The sequence below is a fragment of the Micromys minutus genome (assembly GCF_963924665.1).
Source record: "Micromys minutus genome assembly, chromosome: 14".
NCBI classification, from domain to species: domain Eukaryota; kingdom Metazoa; phylum Chordata; class Mammalia; order Rodentia; family Muridae; genus Micromys; species Micromys minutus.
The window spans coordinates 22523288-22546354 of NC_137983.1; the positions used below are offsets into that span (position 1 = coordinate 22523288).

General features: G+C 41.7%; 1 protein-coding gene across 8 annotated transcripts in view; it reads left to right on the top strand.

Moving 5' to 3' along the window:
• The window catches only part of TENM3 (teneurin transmembrane protein 3), a gene marked incomplete at its 5' end in the record, with an annotated part of 418659 nt that overhangs the window by 305177 nt on the left and 90415 nt on the right, over positions 1-23067 (top strand). For all 8 annotated transcript variants that reach the window (XM_080928307.1, XM_080928306.1, XM_080928309.1 and 5 more), the window contains 6 exons: positions 4643-4857; positions 10394-10604; positions 11047-11148; positions 11301-11495; positions 12593-12793; positions 16560-16745. In XM_080928307.1, coding sequence (XP_080784433.1) covers positions 4643-4857; positions 10394-10604; positions 11047-11148; positions 11301-11495; positions 12593-12793; positions 16560-16745 — 1110 coding nt within the window. The remainder of the gene's footprint in view (positions 1-4642; positions 4858-10393; positions 10605-11046; positions 11149-11300; positions 11496-12592; positions 12794-16559; positions 16746-23067) is intronic.

The following is a 23067-nucleotide window of genomic DNA, read 5'->3' on the forward strand; positions in this document are numbered from 1 at the left end:
ATGTGTAACTAACTCATGGTGGCTATAAGTTGAGACTGGAAAATAAACTCTAACCCTGAGTTAGTTTAGCCCCACCCTTGAAGCCTCCTATGGACTTCACTCAACCCCAAGTGAACCCAGATGCATACAAAGAAACTGTCACTTCAGGGATTCTAAAGGTCTTAAGACTCCCATCCCAGAAAATGAGGACAAATGCCAAAATGCATTTCATAGTGGCCCAGGGTCATGACTGTCACTACTGGAAGACCCCAGGTCTAAAACACTTTGACGAGAGTGCCTGTCTTCGAAGATTTCTGTATCATTATGACATGACTGGCCGTTCTCATTTTGGATGCTGAAACATCATCACATCTGTGACTGTTCGGTGAGACACATTTGGTCAACTTTGACAGGGGCATGGGGGCTGTGGGTATGTTGTTTTATTTTGGTTTGGGTTCTGTTTACAAAGAAGAGAACCCTCTTCCTGAAAAGAAGGCAACCCTCACAGGAACTATAGGCCTAATTGAGTTAATTGGTACAATATCTTGAGAGGCAGTGGCCTCTCATTATTTCAGTGAATAGGATTTAAGCCCTTAAAGTCAGCAAATAGAGAAAGCAAGAAGCCAGAAATACCTACACACTAAGATACTTGGAGACAGGGACACCTTTAAGCCAGAGAAGCCAGAACTCAAAAATTGTGGTTCTCAGAGTCAATTTACTTGGGCAAAGATGAAATATTAGGGAAAACAATTTGTGGATTGATACTAGTTTATACTTGCCAGCTCCCAAAGCATGGGTATACTCATAAAATTGCTAACATTTACTTCCATCAGCGTCAGATGGGGGCTGTCACCACAAAGTAGAGCTGCCTGCGTAAGCTTTAAAAGCAGCAGAAGAGATGGCTGTAAATAACTGTAAAGTATGCTGGCAGTGTTAGGGAAGTAGTATCTGCACATAGGAGCCCAGATGTGAGCTTTACCCATGTTTAGTAGGGTGTGTACATAGCAGATTTTATTGGGGGTGGGGGGAGGCAGAAGCTGTCTTCAGGGTCATAAATGTTGCAACCCAGGCTGATGCTGTGTGCCAACCACCCCACCTGTCCTCGAAGCTGGGGCCAGGGGATCCCCAGAACAAGCCCTGTCTAAGCTGCACAGAACTGCCGAGGCAACTCACACAAAAAGTCTCAAAAATAACAGCAAAATGAGACCTGGCTTATATACCTCAGTGGTGGAGAATTAAAGGACCCACCATGTGCAAGGTCATAGGTTCAATCCCCAGCATACATGCATGCAAGCATGTATACATATATGCATGCATGCGTACATACATACATACTTTATGTGGAAGTCAGTCCGAATGTAAACTTACTAGCAATTTATGACAAATTGCAGCAAAGAATGCTATATGGCTTTTTCTCAAAAAATAATAAACTTTTACTTATAAAGGTTATTATTCAAAACAAAAATACATAGATCACACCTTTAATCCCAGAGCTCAGGACCCAGAGACAGGCAGATCTCTGTGAGCTCTGGCCAGCTCGAGATACACAGTGAGGTTTTTGTCTCCAAGAAGTTGATCATAACCTTCTACCCTATACCTGTCAGCTCTGTGTGTCCTCTGCTGTGCCCAGAGCCTAAACCAGTGCTAATTCACTGTGCAAACACAGGTCCTGGGCAGATGCTCCTTACAGGAGAAAGACTGTCAGGTGTTTAAAGGCATCATTGATTAAAGCAAAGTCTCTGTCAAAGTAAGAAGCAAAACAGTTTCAGAGCAGAGACAGTCCTACCCTTACTCCCTTTAACCGTGCATTCTAATTTTGCTTTTGTTCAGTGTGTAACATTATAAGGTAATGTCACATGAGCTGGGCACAGCCCAAGATCTGAGTGTCCGTATATAAAAATCACAGCTGATATTCCCTTATAGTGTTTTATTATGCCAAACTGGTTTGAGGGTTATTAGCTGCGAAGATTAGGGACGAGAAGTGACTATAGAGAATTATGGACTGATGTTTTATTAAGCATCCTGTATCAGACCTGGGGCTGTTATGGCCGTTTCCCATCCCCCACCACCTCCACCACCTCCAGGCTTCCTGAATGTTCTCAGCACGTTAATGCTCTCAGACAGTGACCTCATTTCACCTTCACCTTGCTCGAATCTCTAGTGGGGCTCCGTTTAGATAGAACCGTTCTTGGCAGCTGATGGTGTATGTGCCTCTGTCCGATCCAGTAGCCCAGGTAAAAACTAACCCTGACACTTACTAGAGATATACTCTTCCCCAAAGCTCAAGTTTACCCATCTAATTGAATCGGTTGTGAATTGCTCTGCACCCTCTCAGCAGTCAGCTTGTGTGTACCATACCCATCTCTGACTATGGAGAATTCTTCCTAGTCACATTGACTCCTGTTTCTCTGAGGGAGGGGGAAGGTGGTGATCGGGGGAGGGAGGGGGAGGGAGAAACTTAAGAACATCTGTGTATTGCAGGATCATTTATATAATTATACCATTGTGTAATTTTTCAAGCCTTCAAGTTTTTAGACTGTTCTGGAAATAGCCTACCTAATGCTAAATATATGCATCCTCAAGAAAAGGATGGTAATACTTGTTGATCAAATGAAACCGGAAACTATTTACAAATTTAGAAAGCCCAACTGTACAGGTAGAAACAGCATATTCTTGGCTGTAGATGTAGATACTGTTTTCCTCTTCCAACATTACTTCTCATTCATTTGTACAAGGGCCATGGAACTGAGCACTAGTCTAAACCTCGTAGTAGTTCAGTGGTCATGTGGCTGTCCCTATTTTCTAGAAGGTTCATCAAGCCTCTGACATGGCCATGATTCAAACCCAGGCTGTTAAATTCAAGGGCTTCTCCTTCATGTACATCAGAACACATTCCCCTCTCCATATAATTTTTAAAAATTGGGATATTTATTCTAACTCAGATATCTTGTCCTGGTCGTGGTTCTCCAAACCAACAGAATGAACATATATTAAAAGGTCATATGGACTGACTCACACAAAACACTCAGGTTGGTTCAGCAATCACACTGGAGAAGCTGAGAACCCAGTACCTCAGCAGTTCCAATCTTGCACCAGAAAGCTGGAGAGCCACTGGTCTTCAGTCTACATAAGAAGCCCAAAAGAAGCTGGGTTCTGACATTAGGGAAGGAATATAACCCCAGCCGTGGCGGCAGCAGCAACAGAGCAGATGAACCTACTGGTAAGAGAGCAAGCAAACAGGGCAAAAAAAAAGCTTTAGAAAAGAAAAAATGTCCAGGGTGCTACAGAAAGATGTCAACCGCATTTAGAGTGGTTCCCCCATTTTGGAAAAGGTAATCAGGAAAATTCTTTCCAGGTGAGCCTCATAACCTGCCTTCTAGCTGACTGCAGACCTATTCAAGATGGCAGCCAGGATTAGCCTTCACACTTAATCTGTCCTTCATAGTCCAGTAGGATGGCCTTTAGGTTGTTGCCTAGTTCGACCGTTTGTATAGATTGTGTCCTGGGCCGTGAGATCAGCTTGTTGAAGGCTAAGCTGATGTTAGGGAAGGAATGTAGGTTAGCCGTGTAGTTAATGGTTTCTAAGACACTGCTCTTTGATTCGTATTCTTTATTATGATGTCAGTGCTCTGTCCCTAGCAGACCCTTAATAAAATGAAAGCGATATTAAATTAACAGTGCTTCACAGATAGAAGGCTCTCTCCTCTCTTTAGGATAAGATATAATTCTCGGATTTGAGATTAAATCTTAAAAATTTTGAATTAACAAGTTCTCTGGGGGCTATTTCCAGTTTAATGGAAAAAAAGAGAGAGGAAAAAAAATGAGTTAAGTCAACTTTGTTATCACGTTAAAAGGGTTGCATTTGATGGAGGATAATTTGCCTTCTGTCTCTTCAGCGTCTGTGGACCCTCTCTTTTGCTTTCCCTTGCAATAAACTGTAACAACCCCTCCTGTTTCGGGGAGAGTAGCTAAGAAGGGACCAGGGGCAAAGAGGAAACACCACCGCCGCCGCCCCAAAAAAAACCTTGGATCTGTTTTCTAGAATCAGATAACAGTTCAGGGAGAGCAGGTTTGTGTTTCCAGAGGACTGAAAGTCTTTGGGGAGGGGTGGGTCAAGAAATGGGAAGCCCTATCCTACCTGTACTTCTTTTGTTGACATGTGTTTTTTCTTCCCGTCCCTCCTATGTATGATGCAAAGAGGGCTGCATGAGTCAGTCACATTGATTGGTTGATTAAAGATTGGCTTAAAAATCTCTAGAATCCATTCTGCCTTAATTCACACTCATCAGTATTACGGTTTGGATAGAGCAGTCGATAAAACAGCAGACCGAATCTCCCCCAAGAAATAATAACAAGACATATAATTTATAAGACATTTACGTTTCAAATACACTGTCGGTGTGGAAACAGCTTCAGTGATCAGCATACTTTGGGGGAAGTCGGAGGATTTTGACTTCCATGCCTTATAGAATATTACATAAGAATTAGTGTAACAACACCTTGCACAAAATAATAATAATAATAAAGTTTTTACACTGAAGACAAGCGAGAGAGTATCTCTCATAGCAGAAGAATTCCTGAACAATGAGGAAAAATAACTCTCTGAAAAGAAGCCGTGTTATTTTAATGTTTTCTTCTCCATCGCCGGGTCTCTCACATTCAGGAAAATTAGGTGGATTTACACATGAAAATAACACCATAGATTCCGGAGAACTTGATATTGGCCGGAGAGCAATCCAAGAGGTTCCCCCCGGGATCTTCTGGAGATCGCAGCTGTTTATTGATCAGCCTCAGTTTCTTAAGTTCAACATCTCTCTTCAGAAGGATGCATTGATCGGAGTGTACGGCCGGAAGGGCTTACCGCCTTCCCATACTCAGGTGAGTGCGGAGGATTGCCATCAATAAGAGAGATGCAGGCTCCTACTTTGAATTTCAAAATGTTACTCTTATCTCTGAAACTCAACTGTTGGGTGAAGCCATAGCACCTAACTGGATATTTTGCAACAGAAGCTCGTGGGCAGCTTGAGCTTGTTCAAGATGTCTGAATCGTTAGTAGGAATAAGGGCTTGCTTTGTGTTGCTAATGATTGGCTGAAATGGCTGCACATGTCGGAGGAATTTAATGAGGGTAGAGCATCAGCTGGATGGGTATCTAGCACACTGTGCAACCTCCAAGTCTCTGTTGTAATTTCAGACGGTTTTATACGCTTTGTAACCAAGATGCCTACTTAAGACCATGTTTAATCTGTTGATTTGGTTAAAGCGGGTCTTGAGATTTGTGTCAGATTTATTTTTAGTGAGGAAAATCTGGAAATGCAAGCACAAGAAGCGTGACAATTAGCCACAGTTCCTCTGTGAAAACAAGGACGTGTGGCGTGAATGGCAGCGTGCTCCCAGACAACCAGTCATGGTGGCATCACCATGTTCCTCAGACTATGGAGCCACAGCACTTTGAAGTCAGTTGGTTGTACGAAAACACCCCCACTATAAATTCCCACGGCTGAAATGTCCACAGAAGAGCCGGGACCTAACTACACAGACCTGCAGTCACAGTTACTCTAAGGCTGAGACAGGCAATTCATAAGTTCAAGGCTAGCCTGGGCAGCTAAGTGAGATGAATTTCAGAGTTAAAAAGTAGGCCAGGAGATGACTCACTAGTAGAGTACTTGCCTACTAAAGTTCTGATCTTTAAGTCCTTGTACCCTAGGCTCAATCTCAACTACCACAAAAAAAAAAAAAAGTCTATAACACAGAGTCACGCATATCCAGTTTATATCGTTTGGACATTGTAGTTTTATTATTAAAAATAGGCTTATAAGGGGAGGAGATATAGTAAAAGAGACACGGAGTTCCAATCTCTATCATCGGGAGAAAAAAGAAGGCCCCATAATGTCTAAGTTAAACTATTTTAGTTTATTATCTCCTATAAAATTGAAAAAGAAATTTTAAAATGTACCAGCTAGTTAATTAATACTTAGATGAGCTTCACATATTTTATCATAACTATTTCCTTGTGAAATTCCATATTGTTTTTTTTATTATTTATGAAAGAACGACCAAGATTTTGGTACAAACTATATATTCTGTGATTATTTTCTATAATCCTATGTTATAAATTATGAGGAAAAAAATTGGCCAAATACTAGTAAAGGAATCACATCTTGTAAAAAGTAATGAAGTTCTCACCATGCCTTCTAAAGCACCTATGGAATTTTATGGAATTTTTGACTAATATGTTACAGTATATCCTAAACACTTGGCGTGATGTACAGGTATCCAGTGTTAAGCTTTAAATTTTACCCCAGTGTGATGCTGACTTTAAACCTTGTGAGGCAGGGAGAAGAGAGAGGAAGACACTGAAAAAATGGAAAGCCATCCCCAAGTTCATGGTCTGGGTGAATTGATGTTGTAAAAATGATAATTTTACCAAAAGCCAGTTAGAGATTCAGTGAAATTCCAATCAGAATGTCCATCCCATTTCCACGGAGATAGGTATGAAATGAAAGTTGTCGAGCTCCAGTCAGCCCAGACATATTGTATCTACGTGAATGAATGGTCCAGAGAGATACAGAAACTTCTCTCCACTGAAGCCACGTCTGAAATGCAATTCTTTTTCTCCAGTTCAAGGAAGAATCCTCTTAATGTCAAGCACACTTATAAATGTGCCACCTAAAGTCATCTACAGATAATCTGAGGTGAAACATGGGTGCTCGACCCAGACGTGGGCATCCACGCACAAGGCAGACAGAGGCTACAGAGATGGCCAATAGAATTCAACTCCAGCCTGTTCTCTGTAGAAAGTTCCAGGCCAGCCGGGGCTGTTGTAAACCATGTGTGTTGTACTGCGCACTTCAAAAGCTTGCTTAAGACTTTTGCAGTAGATGCGTAACACATAGAATTAGGAAAACAGACGGCAGTTGTTTCCGTATAATTGTATCATTCTGTCAGTCCATCCCCCATGACATCCGTCCTTCTTCCCTTCTTCTCTGCCGTAGTACCCTTGTGTATATATGTCTGTGTAGGGTACGCTTTTTCTTAAGCCTTGGTTATTAGAGTTCCTTCCTCTGGTTTATTCAAGATCAGCAGAGCAAACAGCTGTTTGAGTTCAGTGTTTAAACATGAAATATGCTATAAAGCAGCCCAAATTGAACATTTCTCTGTTCCTGGGGAGTATTAAATAAATCAACCTGAAATAATTAAGATCGGCCAGCCCCTCAGCATAGCCACTTGAGTTTTGAAAGTCAAAGTCTTCATGACCCTTTCTACAACTGCCCATTTGATCGTTGCCAAGGAACCAATTGACTGTCTTCTCCCGGATGGCCGATTTATTCTCCTAGACAGTTGGAAGTCTAAGGAAGCAATTCTGTGCTCTATGGCTCTAAGGCATATTAATGAGTTCGCCTGAAGCCTGTGTCAGAAAAGGAGGCAGAAACCCGAGTTCTAAACACCTACCACTTTTTGATCGGATGCCTTATATCATACATAACCTGGTACAAGTAATTTAATTCACTCAGGACTCAGTGTCTGTTGGTAACATGAGAGAGTTGACTAGGAAGACTTCTAAAACACATCACCTCTCTGTATTCTGGTGATATACAGCAGGACTGAATGACCATCAGACACTTGAAGGGAGTCAGTTTTTTAAAGGCTGAGCATGCTGGCCTACACTTACTATCCTAACACTTGCGAGGCCGTGAAGCAAAAGTTTGGGCAGTTAAAGGCCATCAGGGGGTATAAAGCAACGCTCAAAACCATACAAATAATGGAAGGACATAGTCAAGTGTTCGATGACTCAGTGCCCATCAATTTAATAACAGAGAGGGCATTAAACGGATGATTAGATTATCTTGTCTTTTCAGAAGTAAACTACCAAGAGATACCAGGAAAAATCTTTTTTTAGTTTTTACGTGGCTGATTTAATAGGAAACCACTGAAAAAAGAAACATAACATTTGTGTGTGTCACACACACACACACACACACACACACACACATACACCCCAATTAGGTAATAGCTTTAAGAATAAGATAATATTACAAGAAAATTTCCCTTAAAGCAATGGTTCTCTGCTAGTGGGTCATGACTTTGGGGATTTGCATTGCAGATATCCTGTATATCAGATATTACATTATGATTCATAACAGTAGCAAAATTAACACTTATGAAGTAGTAGCAACAAAAATTACGTGGTTGGGTGTCACCACAACCTGAGGAACTATATTAAAGGATCATGGTGTTAGGAAGGTTGAGGAGCACTTCTTAAAGGGAGCTGAAGTAGTACCAAAATTAGTGAAATTCTCGTAGTATATAGATGTCCTTGTCATGATGGCTGATCAGAGACTGAGACTGAAGCGTTAGTTCAAGGGACTTTATACTGACTGTGGCCTAAGTCCTTAAGAACCCTCCTCACAAAAATCAATCCGTATACAGTTCCAGATCAAAGCTCAGACTAACCCTGTTATACCTGAAGGGCAAGCTACACAATGCGGTCATTCTGGGTGGCAGTGATTATACTTTAAAGAAGGTAATTTTCTTCAGGTGTTTTAAATAGCATCTCACCTCTGAAATGTCATTACAAAAGCCTAGAGCTGGGGTTTGAAACCATCAGGTACTTCTTAGCACCACCATGGTCCCCACCCCTCCAGTGCTCTATCAGTGTTCAGGCATGGTACAAATGCTGTCACTGGGTTGGCAGCAGCAATTGTCTGTGGACTGGAGAGACTACCTAAAACCCCAAGTTTCTACCCCAAATTTCTGCCTTTTTACGTTCTCAGTTACTGTCTCTAATGTTGAAATTATCTGTATTGGGCCACAGAAAGAACCTTCTCCCTCCTGCTTTGCCCTGATAATAAAAAAATCTTTAAATTCAACGAGTAAATGGACAGGACTTATTATTTGAGATGGAGACACCCTTCAAAATTAAGCTTGCTTCTCCTCTACTCAGGAGATGGGATTTCCGAGAAGTTTTCGTAAATAGCCAGAGATGTCATTATTTCCGTCCTTAAAAACTGAAAAAAAAATTTGAGGGCTAATGAAGTTAGCATATATTTTGCATACGTTTTGTATATTACTACCCAAAGAAGAAAATGCCTTTATTTAGATCATGATTTGAATAAGTCACAAGCTGAGTCACATACTAGATCCCTTTATTGTGACTGTAGAAGCCTATGGTCTGCACAGTGACAACCTATTTAAACATAATTCCCTGAAACTCAAGTAACTAATCTGATTTTTAATTGATTTGATTTAAAAAGTAGTATAATAATGTTTTCCTTATATGGCTGTTCCATCAAAGTATTAATCATATCATAAGGTACTAGTGATGCACATATAGAAGTATTATAATTATGATAATTTGTGCATGAATCAGTCACATCATAAGGTACTAATGATGCATATATATAATATTAGAATTATGACCTTATGTGCATGGTCTACATCTACATATACTTGTGAGATTTTTACATTAAATATGTCTCAAACTTAAAATGAAACTGGACAAGAGGGTCACTGTACTTTATTAACACGCTAATAACTAATGAGTTTATTGAAGCCACTGTTGGGGGATCTTCGGTGTCTTCCAGATTCACTGGCATTTGTTTACAGGACTTTGTTGTCAGTCCCGTTTTAGTTTCAAACCTCCAGCTCAACTCTGAATGACCAGTATATTTATAATCAATTGTAAAAAGAAAATGCAGCTCAAGGATGGCAGCCACGCACCCTAACTCTGCCCATGGTTGTTTCTCCACCCCGCCAAACCAGTTCACTGACTTTAATCAGGGATGTTAAAGTCTTCACTGGGAAGGTTTAACCTAACCGTATTTATGTAAAATCCCATGAGAGCCTGCATGGTTACATTAGGATCCCAGGAGAGAAGTGCAGTCCTGTGGTGGAAGAGACCCCAGCTCGACAGCAGGGTACACCTAAGTTCATAGACCAGCTGTTCCGCTTCCCAGGTAGAGTCCCTAAGAGCAACTGTGAATGCCTTGCCCAAAGAGCTGCTTCCAGGGTTAAGAATAATCCCAGGGGCCTTTAAGCAACAGTAATTGCTATAAGTAAGCATGAAGTGGGAGTAGTTCCTAAACCATTCATGGTCTGAGTAAAACCTCATAGATTTCGGTTATATCCCCAAACTGCCTTAATTTTCCAAACTCATCGTCAGGAGAACGGAATAAACTTGGAAGATGTAACTCCCCAAAAAGGAAGAACATTATCATTTCAGTTCGATCACAAGGAGATCCAAAAGGTGGTCTTTATCCCTATAAATTTCACTCAGAGAAGGCTTCCTCACTTGGACCTGTCCATCAGGAAGGTCTTTCTAACACCATGTTTATTTGTGAAAGGGGCCAGCTTGAAGTACCAATGTGTGTACCATTTCTGGCTACTAACCCTGTTTCCCGTGCCCTCGTCCCCAGTATGACTTTGTGGAGCTCCTGGACGGCAGCAGGCTAATCGCGAGAGAGCAGCGGAACCTGGTGGAATCTGAGAGAGCCGGGCGCCAGGCGAGATCTGTCAGCCTGCACGAAGCTGGCTTTATCCAGTACTTGGATTCTGGCATCTGGCATCTGGCTTTTTATAATGATGGGAAAAATCCAGAGCAGGTTTCTTTTAACACAATTGTTATAGGTACGGGGCCTTCTTCAAAGTATCCTTTTCCACCTACCGCCTAGGCTCTGTGCTGAATAGAAAACTAAATCGATGTTAACAAACTTGAGCGATGTCTAGGATAATAAACAAATGAACACATTTTGAATTGCTCGTTGGTGACTAGACAGCAAGCCCTTAAAACTCTGGGGATTTTTTTGTGGGGGGGGGGTTGTTTTTTTTTTCAAAATAAAAGCACTTTAAATTACTGTGGGGACTAAAAGCACCCCAAGAGAACACTTCTTAAAAATCTGCATTTGAGGCATCACTGACTTATGCAGATTATTTTACATAAACGAATCGATTTGGGGGGGACCATGGGGTTAGCTGTCCATAACTGCTTCAACGCCTAGCTAAAATGAACAGAGTGACCACTTCTGAGCGAGACGGGCGTCTCACACATGCTCCCTCTGTCTCTCTTCAGAGTCTGTGGTGGAATGCCCCCGAAATTGTCACGGCAACGGGGAGTGTGTCTCTGGAACTTGCCATTGTTTCCCAGGGTTCCTGGGTCCGGATTGTTCAAGAGGTAGGCGAGTCAGATCCCCTTTCCTAAGCCGGTTGAGTAGAGTCAGCCGTGGGCGTGCATCAGACGGAGAGTGGGGTGGGAGAGGCGCACAGCCGCTCGTGCGTCGATGGAGAGCGTGACTGTTGATCTCTCTGTCTTGTGTTGTTTCACAGCAGCCTGTCCGGTTCTCTGTAGCGGCAACGGGCAGTACTCCAAGGGGCGCTGCCTGTGCTTCAGCGGCTGGAAGGGCACCGAGTGTGACGTGCCGACTACCCAGTGCATTGACCCGCAGTGTGGGGGTCGTGGGATTTGCATCATGGGCTCTTGCGCTTGTAACTCGGGATACAAAGGAGAGAACTGTGAAGAAGGTAAACATGTCAATATTTACCGAACCCTCCTTGTTATCTCCAGAAAGAGACAGATTAAATCTGTAATCTTCCGTTAGGCAAAGAAGTCTCTCTTTCACGGGCTTCTTTATGAAAAAGCAATTTTTTAATTTCCATATTTATGAATGCATTGTTCTACTAACGTTTTAACTAATAAAAAGAACGAATATCAAAAAGCCCTTTTGCTCTCTTTCTGTAGCATGAGTAATCCCCCCCTTTTTTTTAAACTCTGAGAAAGTAAGCAAGCATTTGTGTCTGAAAACCCGACAAAGGACTAGCTTGTCGTTGTTTCTTTTTAGCTTTTTACATTGATGCTGACTTCTTTGACGTCTCTAGAGTAGAGACAACTGAATGGAACTGAATAAGAACAACATGGTAGATTAGTTCCACCCCTGTGTGGGAAACGAGAGTCCAGACTCTCTGTCCTGTAACGTGCAGTTAAACTGGTTTGTTTGGTTTTGCTTTTTTCCAGAAAGGAGGAAAAAAAACACACACTTTCCTTTCTCCAATCAAATTGATTTTATTGATCTGCACTCACAAAGTAATGCAATTAAGTCTCTGGAATTAAATTTTCAGGCCATTGACCGTACAAGTGTAAAGTTTTATTGAGTCAAATTGCTAAATTAAATCTCATCTTCTAAAGCACATTAAAGTGAATTAAGAAGGATAGAGTGTGCAACTCATTTATTTCTTGAACAATCCGAGGATCCTGGGCAGCTGTCTGCGCCCGGTGGTCTTGGAGCAGGTCAGCGTGCACAGGGTCTGTTCTCGAAAAGGCAGCGTTGTGGCTCTGTAGAGGCACACAACACAGAGTGATTGTCAGAGACCTCTAGAGCGTGTTTGTCTAATCCATGGAAGTGCAAGAACCTCAGTTACCTAAATGGCACTGGGTTGGTTCTTAAAGCCTGGTCGTAGTGCCCCCTCCCTGCCTTTTCGGAGACAGGTTCCTGAAGGCGCTGGGTTGATGTTTGATTATCTAAAGCATTCGTAGGAACTCGGTTAAGAGTTGATTCTTTAAACCTGCATGAACTAGGATATCGCTCATCGTTAATAAAACTGTTCTCATCTCTTGATACTAGCGGACTGTCTAGACCCTGGATGTTCTAATCATGGGGTGTGTATCCATGGGGAATGTCACTGCAATCCAGGATGGGGTGGCGGCAACTGTGAAATTCTGAAGACTATGTGCCCAGACCAGTGCTCGGGCCATGGGACATACCTTCAAGAAAGTGGCTCCTGCACTTGTGACCCAAATTGGACTGGCCCCGACTGCTCAAATGGTGAGGTCAACTAATAACATCCAATGAAGCATTTACCGTAATATACTTAAGATTTGGGATATACGACTTCTTCAAGCATATTTGTTAAACTTAATTACATTACCAAATGATTATTTAAAGACAGATGTTTAAAAGAATGAAGTAGTTACTCCTTATTAAAAAAAAAAAACTAAGCTTAGGTAATTTATTAGTAATAATTTACTCCTCTCTGTTATTGGCACAAGACAGCCCTATCTCCTTCAGTCTTGCTGTGTTGGAAATACTGATTTATATGAGCATCCATGTAGGTCTGTCTACTGTTTTAGGGAAGGTCGTGGCATTGTAGAGGCAGGACTTCATGTAGCCTGGGCTGGCCTAGAACTTACTGCAGAAAAGATACTACCCTTGTGGTCACAGACCACCATGCCCAGAAATTCAGGCACTTTGAGGTAATCAACAAATACTCTGCAATTTACAAAACAAAGCTGACCTGACAATGGAAGGCTGAGCGTGATCACACTAGGGATTGTATATAAGTGCACTCATTCACGTATGCTTAAATGATCCTGAAAAGGGAATTCACTAATTTTATTCACTTGTATACGGACACAGGCACATACTCTGATATTGTCGAAATGGACATCATACAAAATGGTACTTATGGGACTTGCTGATTTTTTTTTCCCAAATCCTTTGTTTGTTTGTGTAATGATGGGTGCAACTCAGGAACTAATTCCACGATATTCCCAGTCATTAGTCACACAGTATGAGAGGATGCCATTCACCCTAGAAGATTACAGTTTTAATTGGGAGCGAAGATGAGCACACGTGAAATAATTAGACACCAATATAATATCATACCAAGTGTTACGTGGAATGATTTGCTAAACTCGGAGGAGTAATCCCGTCTTGACAAATACTGCAAATTTTCACAGGGACTTCTCTGCCTCCATTAAACATGGCAGCCTCTGGGAGGGGCAAGTAAAGGGACCGTTTGTGACTGAGGAAACTGTGTCTAAGGACTCCGTCTGTGAAGTCAGGTGCATGTGTTACGCATCTACTGCAAAAGTCAAGCCCTTATTCCTACTAACGATTCAGACATCTTGGATCTATTGGTTTGGAGGCCAGTCTGGTCTACAGAATGGGTTCTAAGACAGTCAGCGTTCCATAGAGAGGCCCTGTCTTGAAAACCTAAAAGGGGGGTGGGGAGAAAGAAATATTTTAATTATAAGAATCAGAATAAACATTCAGTTATTTCAGGTTTTGTTGTTGTTGTTTGTTTGTTTTTTATTTATTTACTTAAATTTCTAGCTCCTGTGCTTTAAAAAAAAATGCATTCCACAAAGAAAACCCAGTTAGGTTTTATCGGGACGATTACTTAAGTAGTAAAGGTTCTTGGTTCAGGTCTGTCCTCCCTCAGGAGCACAGGTCTAATAGTGCTTACTGTACAGTTGCCCTGGGTGGGGTTCGGTCAGTCCAGTTTGCATCTCACTTGCATACGAGCAGCAGAGGAGTGGAAGAAATGCCCACTGTTTCCGTTCCTGAAAATGACTAAACACGGCACCCATCTTCATAAGATCATCTTGCCGCAAAGAGCAAAAGAGAAAAACTAAATGTTAACTCGAAGATTAACTTGGCTGTCCATATCCTGTACCATGTGTTTAGATTCTATATCCTCCAGGCTGATACAATTACTTTATAGTTGAGAATCTAAATAAAAATTCTATCTCAATTAAAAATAATAATAACACCTAAATAAAAATAGAGACTGGGTGGAGATCTTTGTTCTGTTCATCCCTATGTCCTCAGTTCAACTCCGTGGATAGAATGAATAGGAAATGAGGCATGCTTTTGGAGAATAAGATTAACCATAGAAAAATAGTGAGTGCAATTATCAGCTGTGAAAAGACAGAAAACAAGATAAACATCCATGTTCTCCAAGGGTTCATGCTTACCCTGTGGATACAGCTTGCTTGTGTCTGCCGGGTTCTGACCACTGCATAGCTCTTCCTTACAGCTCATCCACACATTATTGAGTACTTACATATGTGGCCGAACATTTACTAGCGATATAAATCCAAGGTTTTAACTAAATGAATCCTAACGGAAAACCCTGCCAGCTCCCTCTTTTGATACTGTGAAAATGACCTTCAGGGAGCTGGATTGAATAAGAGAGTAGAATTTATAACCAGAAGAACATTGAGGGAAAGCTATTAAAAAAGAAGAAGATGAATTATTCTCATAGGTTGGAAAGCAAGAGTCTCCCTCTATTTTCATCAGCAGTGTGTCCATTAATTAGCCCTTCAGTTCCACTTCAATTAAATTAACTCTAATTAATAAGTTCATTACAAAGATTGACGCACCTTGCTCAAAGCCGGTGTGTTAAACGCTGATAAACAACTTCACCCTAATGAAGAATTGATTCCATTGAATCAAAGAGGGAACCCCCAAAACTCCTCTCCTGATGCTGAGTCGATGTTGTGTTGTTCTGAAGTTAACCAAACTATCTTGGTCTCTTAATCAAAAATTTAATTCAAAGAAAGAAGATAGAATAACATGATTTGTGGGGGAGGGGCAGGCAGAGAAGCAGCTGTCTCCCAGTTAATGTCCTAGGTGTTTTCTTTTTGTTTTGTAAGAAATGTGACAGTTCATATAATGTATTACTGTATTGTCAAAGGTAGATAAGAATGAGGATGGTGCCCAAGGAATGTTATTTGGGGACCAAGTCATCAGATCAGTGTGAGAATAGGTGTGAGTGACTATAAATACTGCTTTTCATTGTAAAGGAAAATGGCAGCCTTTTTTTTTTTCTTTTTTACTATTTGTTCATGACTTTAGAGTGAAAATTAAAACTAGAACAGTAGATTTGCAGTCTCTGGAAAAGTTTTTATAGAAGACTAAAACCCCAGATATCCTTCAGAGTTCCGCTCCTTCCCTTTCCTCCCTCTCGGTTAGTCTAGTTAAGCAAAGCTCTTAGGACAGCTTTGTTTTTTAACATCACTGCAGACATCTGAATCCTTTTTAAAGCTGAATCCACTGTTCTGTACTCTGAAGGCATTTGGTCACTGTGTGCCTTTCAAAAATTCCAGCAGATGAAAATCTTTGTTTTTCAAATGACAGAGTTGACGCGTATGTGTATATGTTATTAAACTGCTTTTCTGTTATGTGAGCCAGGCAATTTGTAGCTGTCAAGAGTACAAATTTGCTAAATAGGAAAAACAACATTTCCTCTTATTTAACCAGCATGCCTGCGTGTGTGAGCAAGCTAATGTGCTTTCTGTAAGAGGGTCTCCTTCAAGTTTCTGAATATTTAAAACAGTTTAAGCCATGGCTTTAGCAATTGGCCCTTTTCGTTTCTCAGTAACTGGATAAGGCAGTTCCTTTAGATACCAGACACACTGTGCTAACCCAAATAGCTCATCATTTCGGTGTGCGTGGTTTTTTTCTTGCTTACCAAGAAAAGGACTATTCTATCTACATAGTATTTTGTAGATGCTTATATACAAAATGTATACAAAAACTATTTTGTAGATATTTGTATAGAAAATAACTATATATAAAGAAAATTTCCCATGTGTGTTCTATGTGCTCACACAGCCACAAGTTAAAGGAGATTAGAGAATGTCAAATCCTACCATTGACTCATCGATGCTCAAATTGGCTTAGTGCACGGCACAATGACCTTGCTTTTCCCTTTGACAAATGGAAGATGCGACTCCTAATAATTCTCCTTCTCGCCCCCAACCCGTTCTTCTCTCTTGCCCGGATTCCTCTCTTTGCGACATAGAAATTTGCTCAGTGGACTGCGGCTCCCACGGCGTCTGCATGGGGGGCACCTGTCGCTGTGAAGAAGGCTGGACAGGCCCAGCATGCAATCAGAGAGCTTGTCACCCTCGCTGTGCCGAACACGGGACCTGCAAGGACGGCAAATGCGAATGCAGCCAAGGCTGGAACGGAGAGCACTGCACAATCGGTAGGCAACCAGACTTTAGTCAGCTACCTACTGCACTTCCTGCTCTGTGCTGGGACCAACCCAGCGTTATCTCCCTGAGAGACAGCAGTCTGTCGTCAGACTCCACCCCCTACCCTTAAATGCTTTTTCCCTGTCCTCCATCTACTGCAGAGGAGGTCAAATTCTTCTCTTTAATTTTCTTATATGGAAAAGAGGAGTTCTGTTGTTAAGTTTGCTTGTCTACATTTTATAATGCTGATCCATTTCCTGTCAGAGAAACATGCCGGAGTAGGAGACATAATTATGTGTATTTGTTGCTTAGTATGATGGCCACGGGGGGAGGGGGGGATGGACTCACATAACGAAATCTCAATCTTTTTGTTTCTAAGCCTTGCCTTTTGGTCAGCTGTAATATACACAGTCTCCTCGGCCACAGAGTGCTCCCCTGGTGGGGGCAGCCAGAGAGTGCTCCCCGGGCCACCGGGGCATTGCTTCCTATTAAATACTGACTGCAAGGATTCTGTTGCCTCCTAATCTTGCACCTCTGAAATAGCAATCATATTTTCTACTTTACATATTTTTTTAAACTTTCCCAAATACATGGGCTTGCTGGTCTCCAGAGATCCCAGTATCACCAATCTACAGTGAGTCCCTACCAAGAAGGTCTGATTTCCTTTTCTTTTTTAAACGGCTTTATATTTCATTTCATTTGAAGTAAGCTAAAATAAGCCCAAGTAAGGCCGTTTCTTAATATGTCTGACACTTCTTCAAACGTGATGATGTTCACAAATACCTGTAGGTTGAATAAGATACTTACTATATCTTTCAGAACAAGAATGTTTTTTTATAAAAGGGAGAAAAAAGTGTTGAGGGGCTTGTACCTAACCAACATGTAACATTGGATTCAGAAGAATCTAGAACAAATTGCCACCTTTTCAACAAACACAATATTCCCTTGCCCTTCAAGTTGCAGGATTAAAATGCTCAACTAATAAAGTACATTAAGAGGTAAAGTGAGTCGTAAGTTTCTACCTCACTTCATTAAAAATAACCATCAATGACTATACATGACAGGCTGACAAAAATTTCAGAAGGTAAGGTGCCATGTTTTCTCCAATATTTTGTGCTCAGCGGGTAAATTTTTGGGACCGTGTCGCTAACTTAATGTTTCCTTGTAAGGTGTATCATGATACACTTTTTGTTTTGCTTGCAGGAATTGGGCAGCAGAAAATTTAAATCATGGGAAAATTAAAATCACACATGTGTTATAAGACTGTCACATGCACATAACCCCCCCACACACACACACACACACACATCCACACACGATTAAAAGCCAATCTTTCAAGTTAGCAAAATTCTGCCTACCAACTTTATGTAAGGTTTTTCTTTTTATTTTTGCAATGTTGTTGGTATCCCTGAAATTTGTTTCAACCCCATCACACCCCCACATTTGGTGTTGTCTGAAGACTCCTAGGACTCCCAGAGGTGATTAGATTCCTGGCTGTAGTTTACAGTGACCAAAGAGAAGGAAGGACACATCAGAGTCTGGGGTCCTGTGGAGCGCTAGTCTTTCTCCATGTTAAGATGCCTCACTGTGTGCAGAAAGTCTGCCAAGTGAGGAGCCTTTGGAACTCACAGTTTTATGCTTGAGGAGCCATTTTCCATTCTCCATGATCACTGACATCTCAGGCTCTCAGAAGAGCGCGTGCTTAGGGTTCCTTCTAGACCCGGAACCTGTAGCAGTTTAGGGAGCATCCACATTTTTAGATGCCACACAAGACCCAGCCCCACCAGCTTCTCACCATCCCTTTTGCACCATCACTTGTACAAGACCCTCAGGGGTGACTTGCTGACACTGCGGAAGTCATCCGCAGACATCTGTATTCATAACTCTCGCCCAGTGTCCATCCCTGCTCTGATGTAGCCCTCCCTCTGCTGTCCACGAGGCTTCTAGGGCAGGGTCGGAGTCTCCCACGGCGCAGGGAAGACTACACCACGGTGCTTCTTACATCGCTTGACTGCACAAATTAATTCTAGCTAGGAGCAAAAGAACTATATCTCCCACTACGTGTCCCACAAAAAACAACAGATACACGCGCATAGCTTTAAGAAGTCGGAAATGCACATCTAACTTGTCACCCAGCAGCCACCCAACAAGCTGTTCTTTTTCCATGTCCCGATCCTCACCGGTGCATAGTTAACAGTTTCCTGTAGATACGATCCCCCAAAAAGTTTCCTAGTTGTTTGGTAACAAGCAGGATTTTTGCTAGTGTTGGGTCTTTTTTCTGCCGCTGAACTGTTTCTTGTATTGTTGGTTAACAATTCTGTTTTCTATTATTTTCAGTAATTGTTGCTTTATACTCCAGTACAGGTAATAAAGAACCTACGTGGATGTGAACCTTTTAAAAGATGTAGAGCCCCCTCCCCCCCCCAATAGAGCTGAGGATATAGCTCTGTGGTAAAATGTTTTCCCAGCATACATAGGCCCTGGGCTCAATTCTCAGCAGCACCATAAAAGAAGAGTGTAGACATCGGCTTTAAGTCCTGCTTTGCTCTTTCACGATACTGGGATGGTTCCTGTTTTTCCCTTCTTCTGTTTACTGCTGTTTGTGCCATGGTGAAGCCCAAAGGCCATGTGTGAGCCGCTGGCAAAGTGACCAGGGGACAGTGGAGCACTTCCCCATGTAGGGCAGTTACTGTTCCTCTCAGTTCCAACACCCACCTGGCGAAAAGAAACTGTCATCTTGTGAGAGCCTCATCATGAATCAGCGAGATTTTCTTCACCTTTCTTCATACTGTGTGTCATTCCATAGAATCCAGATGGAGAGGTTAATTGAAAGAGAGGTGGGGGAGAAATTAAACATGGGTTTCCGATAGAAAGCAAAAGAGTATTCATCGGTCACCTGACTGTCTTCATATACTCGGTCCCTGCTTTCATAAGACCGTGGCCGTGTTGGTAGTAAAAAAGTTGGGCACGCAGAATACTCAACGGGCACTGCTCTTACTCAGAAGATCCCAGGCTGATATTTTTACTAGTGTAGTCACACCCTCCTCTCGTACGTGTTCATCCCCGGGGCTTGTGCCATGTCCTCCTTTCTTGGGTTGTACTTTTACTAGCAAGGCGTGCAGATGAAAAATAAAGCAAAAAACAAAGCAACGGGAGGCTGATTTTCAGGGATATTGTGATAAAAAGGGATATCTTTCTCTTCCCCCCCCCAAAGGCACTTAAGAATGTTGAGCCCTTTCATGAATAAAGAAACAAGGGGGCTTCTAATGAGAGAGCCACATCAGTACAGTCAGCAGTAACTAACATTAACGTCTCTTGACAAGAACAGCTCATGACACTAGTCTATTAACAATCGTACTAGGCTGTGGCTCATCCACAGGTGGGACAGTTGTGTCCCATGTCTGTTTCTCGTGAGATAGGAATCATATAAGGATAGTGTAGAGGACCCTAGAAGCAAGGCAAAAATATCTTATAACCAATAACTGGCATAACTTGAGCATCGTGTGGCTATCACAATGTTTAAGAGGATTAAGGGATTGTGTGCTGCGTAAGTCAGGTTTAAAAGTAGTGTCTGGTAAGTTCAGTTCTGTAAACTGACACTGGTGAGTTTTCACCAGACTGAGCGAGTTCCTGTCAGAGGGTCTAACTGCAGCAGACTTAGAAATCCGTTAACACGTGAGGGCAACTCGGTTGGTTGGTTTGGTTCAATCTGCTGTATCCGGTAAAAGAAGAGAGAGCTGTCTGCGCCGGCCTGTGCCTCCACTTAAGTGGCCACAGAAACTACACAAATTCTGTATCCACGTCTCCTGCATGTTGCTTATTAGTGGAGTGCAAAACCAACTGAATGCCTTGGGCAGTGAGAAGTCCTAATTGCTTCGTTTTGAGCATTCATCAGTCTATAGCTCCCACAAGGGCTTTTCTTTCTAGCATCTATTGAAAGGCTTTTCCCTTCCTTACCCATGTGTGTCTGTCTGAGTGCATCTGGAACTGGAGATGAGATTGAGTCCTGACGAGGCCATAGTGGTGTTGAATAACATCTGACTGTTCTCTACCTTGAGGAGTTGTCACAAAGGACAAGGCTCAGCTCTGCGAACCCTGTAGGTGGCTGAGTGTCTTCTCAAACCCGTTGGTACTTCTCATTTCTCCAGGGAACCAAATGGGAGGAAGTGGGCTTATATTAGTAACAGTGACAAGCACAGGTTGGTGAACATACTTAAATCTTGGAACAAGCCACCTTTGAAATAGCTGATTCTCCATTCCAGTAAGCCTTAACAATCTGTCAGAATTCTGTAGGTGTGTAAGATTGGACATTTCATTTTCTCTTTTGTGTTAATTTTAGAAGTGGAGCGGTTTTTTCATTTCCTTCCACTCCATCCGTTATCCCAAAGGATTAAGTCTCTTGGATCCTTGCCCTATCTGAAGGACTCTCGAGGTCATTTGCAGTTCTGGTGTGTCTTAACTGTTGACAGTTTCTGTTGACTATGCGAGGGTGGTGGCCCTAAGCACATGGTTTCCTTGACCTCAGTTTCCTTTTGCCATAGGAAGAAATCATCTTGGCTTTTGAAGAAGGGCCGAGATTTACTTTGTAGATATCACCTGCCCAGCCCTGTTACACAGGTATTCACTTACTTTGCCCATTAAGCATCGTTGAACAGTTTCTCTGTGATACATTTGAGTACTGTTCCATTGAAAAGGCAATGTAACATTTTTTTTTAATACACAGGATCTGAATTTTTTCAAAGATGAGTCTTTAAGTCATTTCTGCGATTCAGCATGACTAGTGCCTTAACTCTTCTTAGCCTCAGGTGGAGTCTTTGTTCTGACGTAAAGTGATTGTGATGATTAATATTTATGTGAGATTTTAGAATTCTGTGTTCTGATGTCTGAGAAGCTGTGGACTTGTGTCCTTGCTGAACCATTAAGTGACATTGAGCAATTAATCCATTTATTTGTATCCTGCATATGTGTCCTCTTTCAAAAAATGTGATCATCGCATGAAGCAAAGAATTGTTTGAGTTAAAAAATGCTGTCCTATGGATTACGGCGTTGACTCTTAGTTTTCTGGATAAGTAGGAATGAGACGGACGGCAGCTCATACCATGCTTTAAGTGTTGACATTTAAAAAACAAAAGCAACAGAACATTGCGAAACGAGTAAGGTCTGGTAGTACTGGTCCATAATCCCAGCATTTGGGAGTCTGATACAGAAGGGCCACAAGTTCAGGTCCATCCCAAGAGCATAGGGAGTCACTATCTTAAATATGTACAATAAAAACAAATTGCCAAAGTCATTCACTTAAAGACTCAACAGACTTCCTGTCCTGTTAAAAGACTTATATCAGGGTGGATACTGGTTACTAAGAAGCTATGTGTGTCTGGGTTGGGGTTAGAGTTGATTTTGGAATCAGGATATAAAGGAAAGGTAAGCTATATTAGGTATTTTTCTTCTAGTATTGTCTCAAATACAGGGCTGACTACTGAACAGCATTGATTTTTTTTCACATTTGTTGAGGCAATTCAAATGGAAATCTGACCTAGGGGAAGTACTAATTTTTTTTTTAAGCTACGGAAGCCTGGCTGTTTGTTTTCATTCTAATTCCTTAGAACGTTGGGAATCGCAATCATTAACGATCACAAAGATGTGCTTTGTTTGCTCAGACAAAACTTAGGTATCCCGTACTCCACAAACTTCTGCTAAACAGCTTGGTTGCTCTGAGCTTTGGGATACTCAAGACCAGAAATACAAAATGAGCCCTGGAAGCAAGGACTTAGCAGGAGATGGGAGAGTCAAGGATCCAGACCTTTGCCAGCATGGCCACTTAGGCCGGTGTTCCAGTTCTTAACTCGGGCGAGTGTAAGAGCAGTCGTTTTTAGTCAGATGGAGAACCACTTGACAGTTTTGAGAAATAAGAATGTGCTTTGTTTACATTACAAATTTAGTTGTTTGGTAACTTTCAGCTAAGTTTCTGGTCTTGCCCTCTCCAAAACAAATTAGAATTAATATAATAAGGATTTTTAAAGTAGCTCTTTGTTCAATTGCTATCTGTAATCACAACACATTTATAAATTCCTTTAAGTAGTTTTCCCTAATTAGAATACGTTGGATAGCCACGTGTAGTGGCGCATACCTTTAACGTCTGTACTCAGGACGCAGAGGCAGGCAGAGCTCTCTGTGGGTTCGAAGGCAACCTAGTCTACAGAGTACGTACCAGACAGCCAGGGCTACATAGAGAGAACCTACCTCAAAACAAAAATTTACGTTAGATAATAGAACTCATATAATTTTTTGTGTTGTGTTGTAACTATTTTTAGGTAAATCATTGTCTTTTGGAGA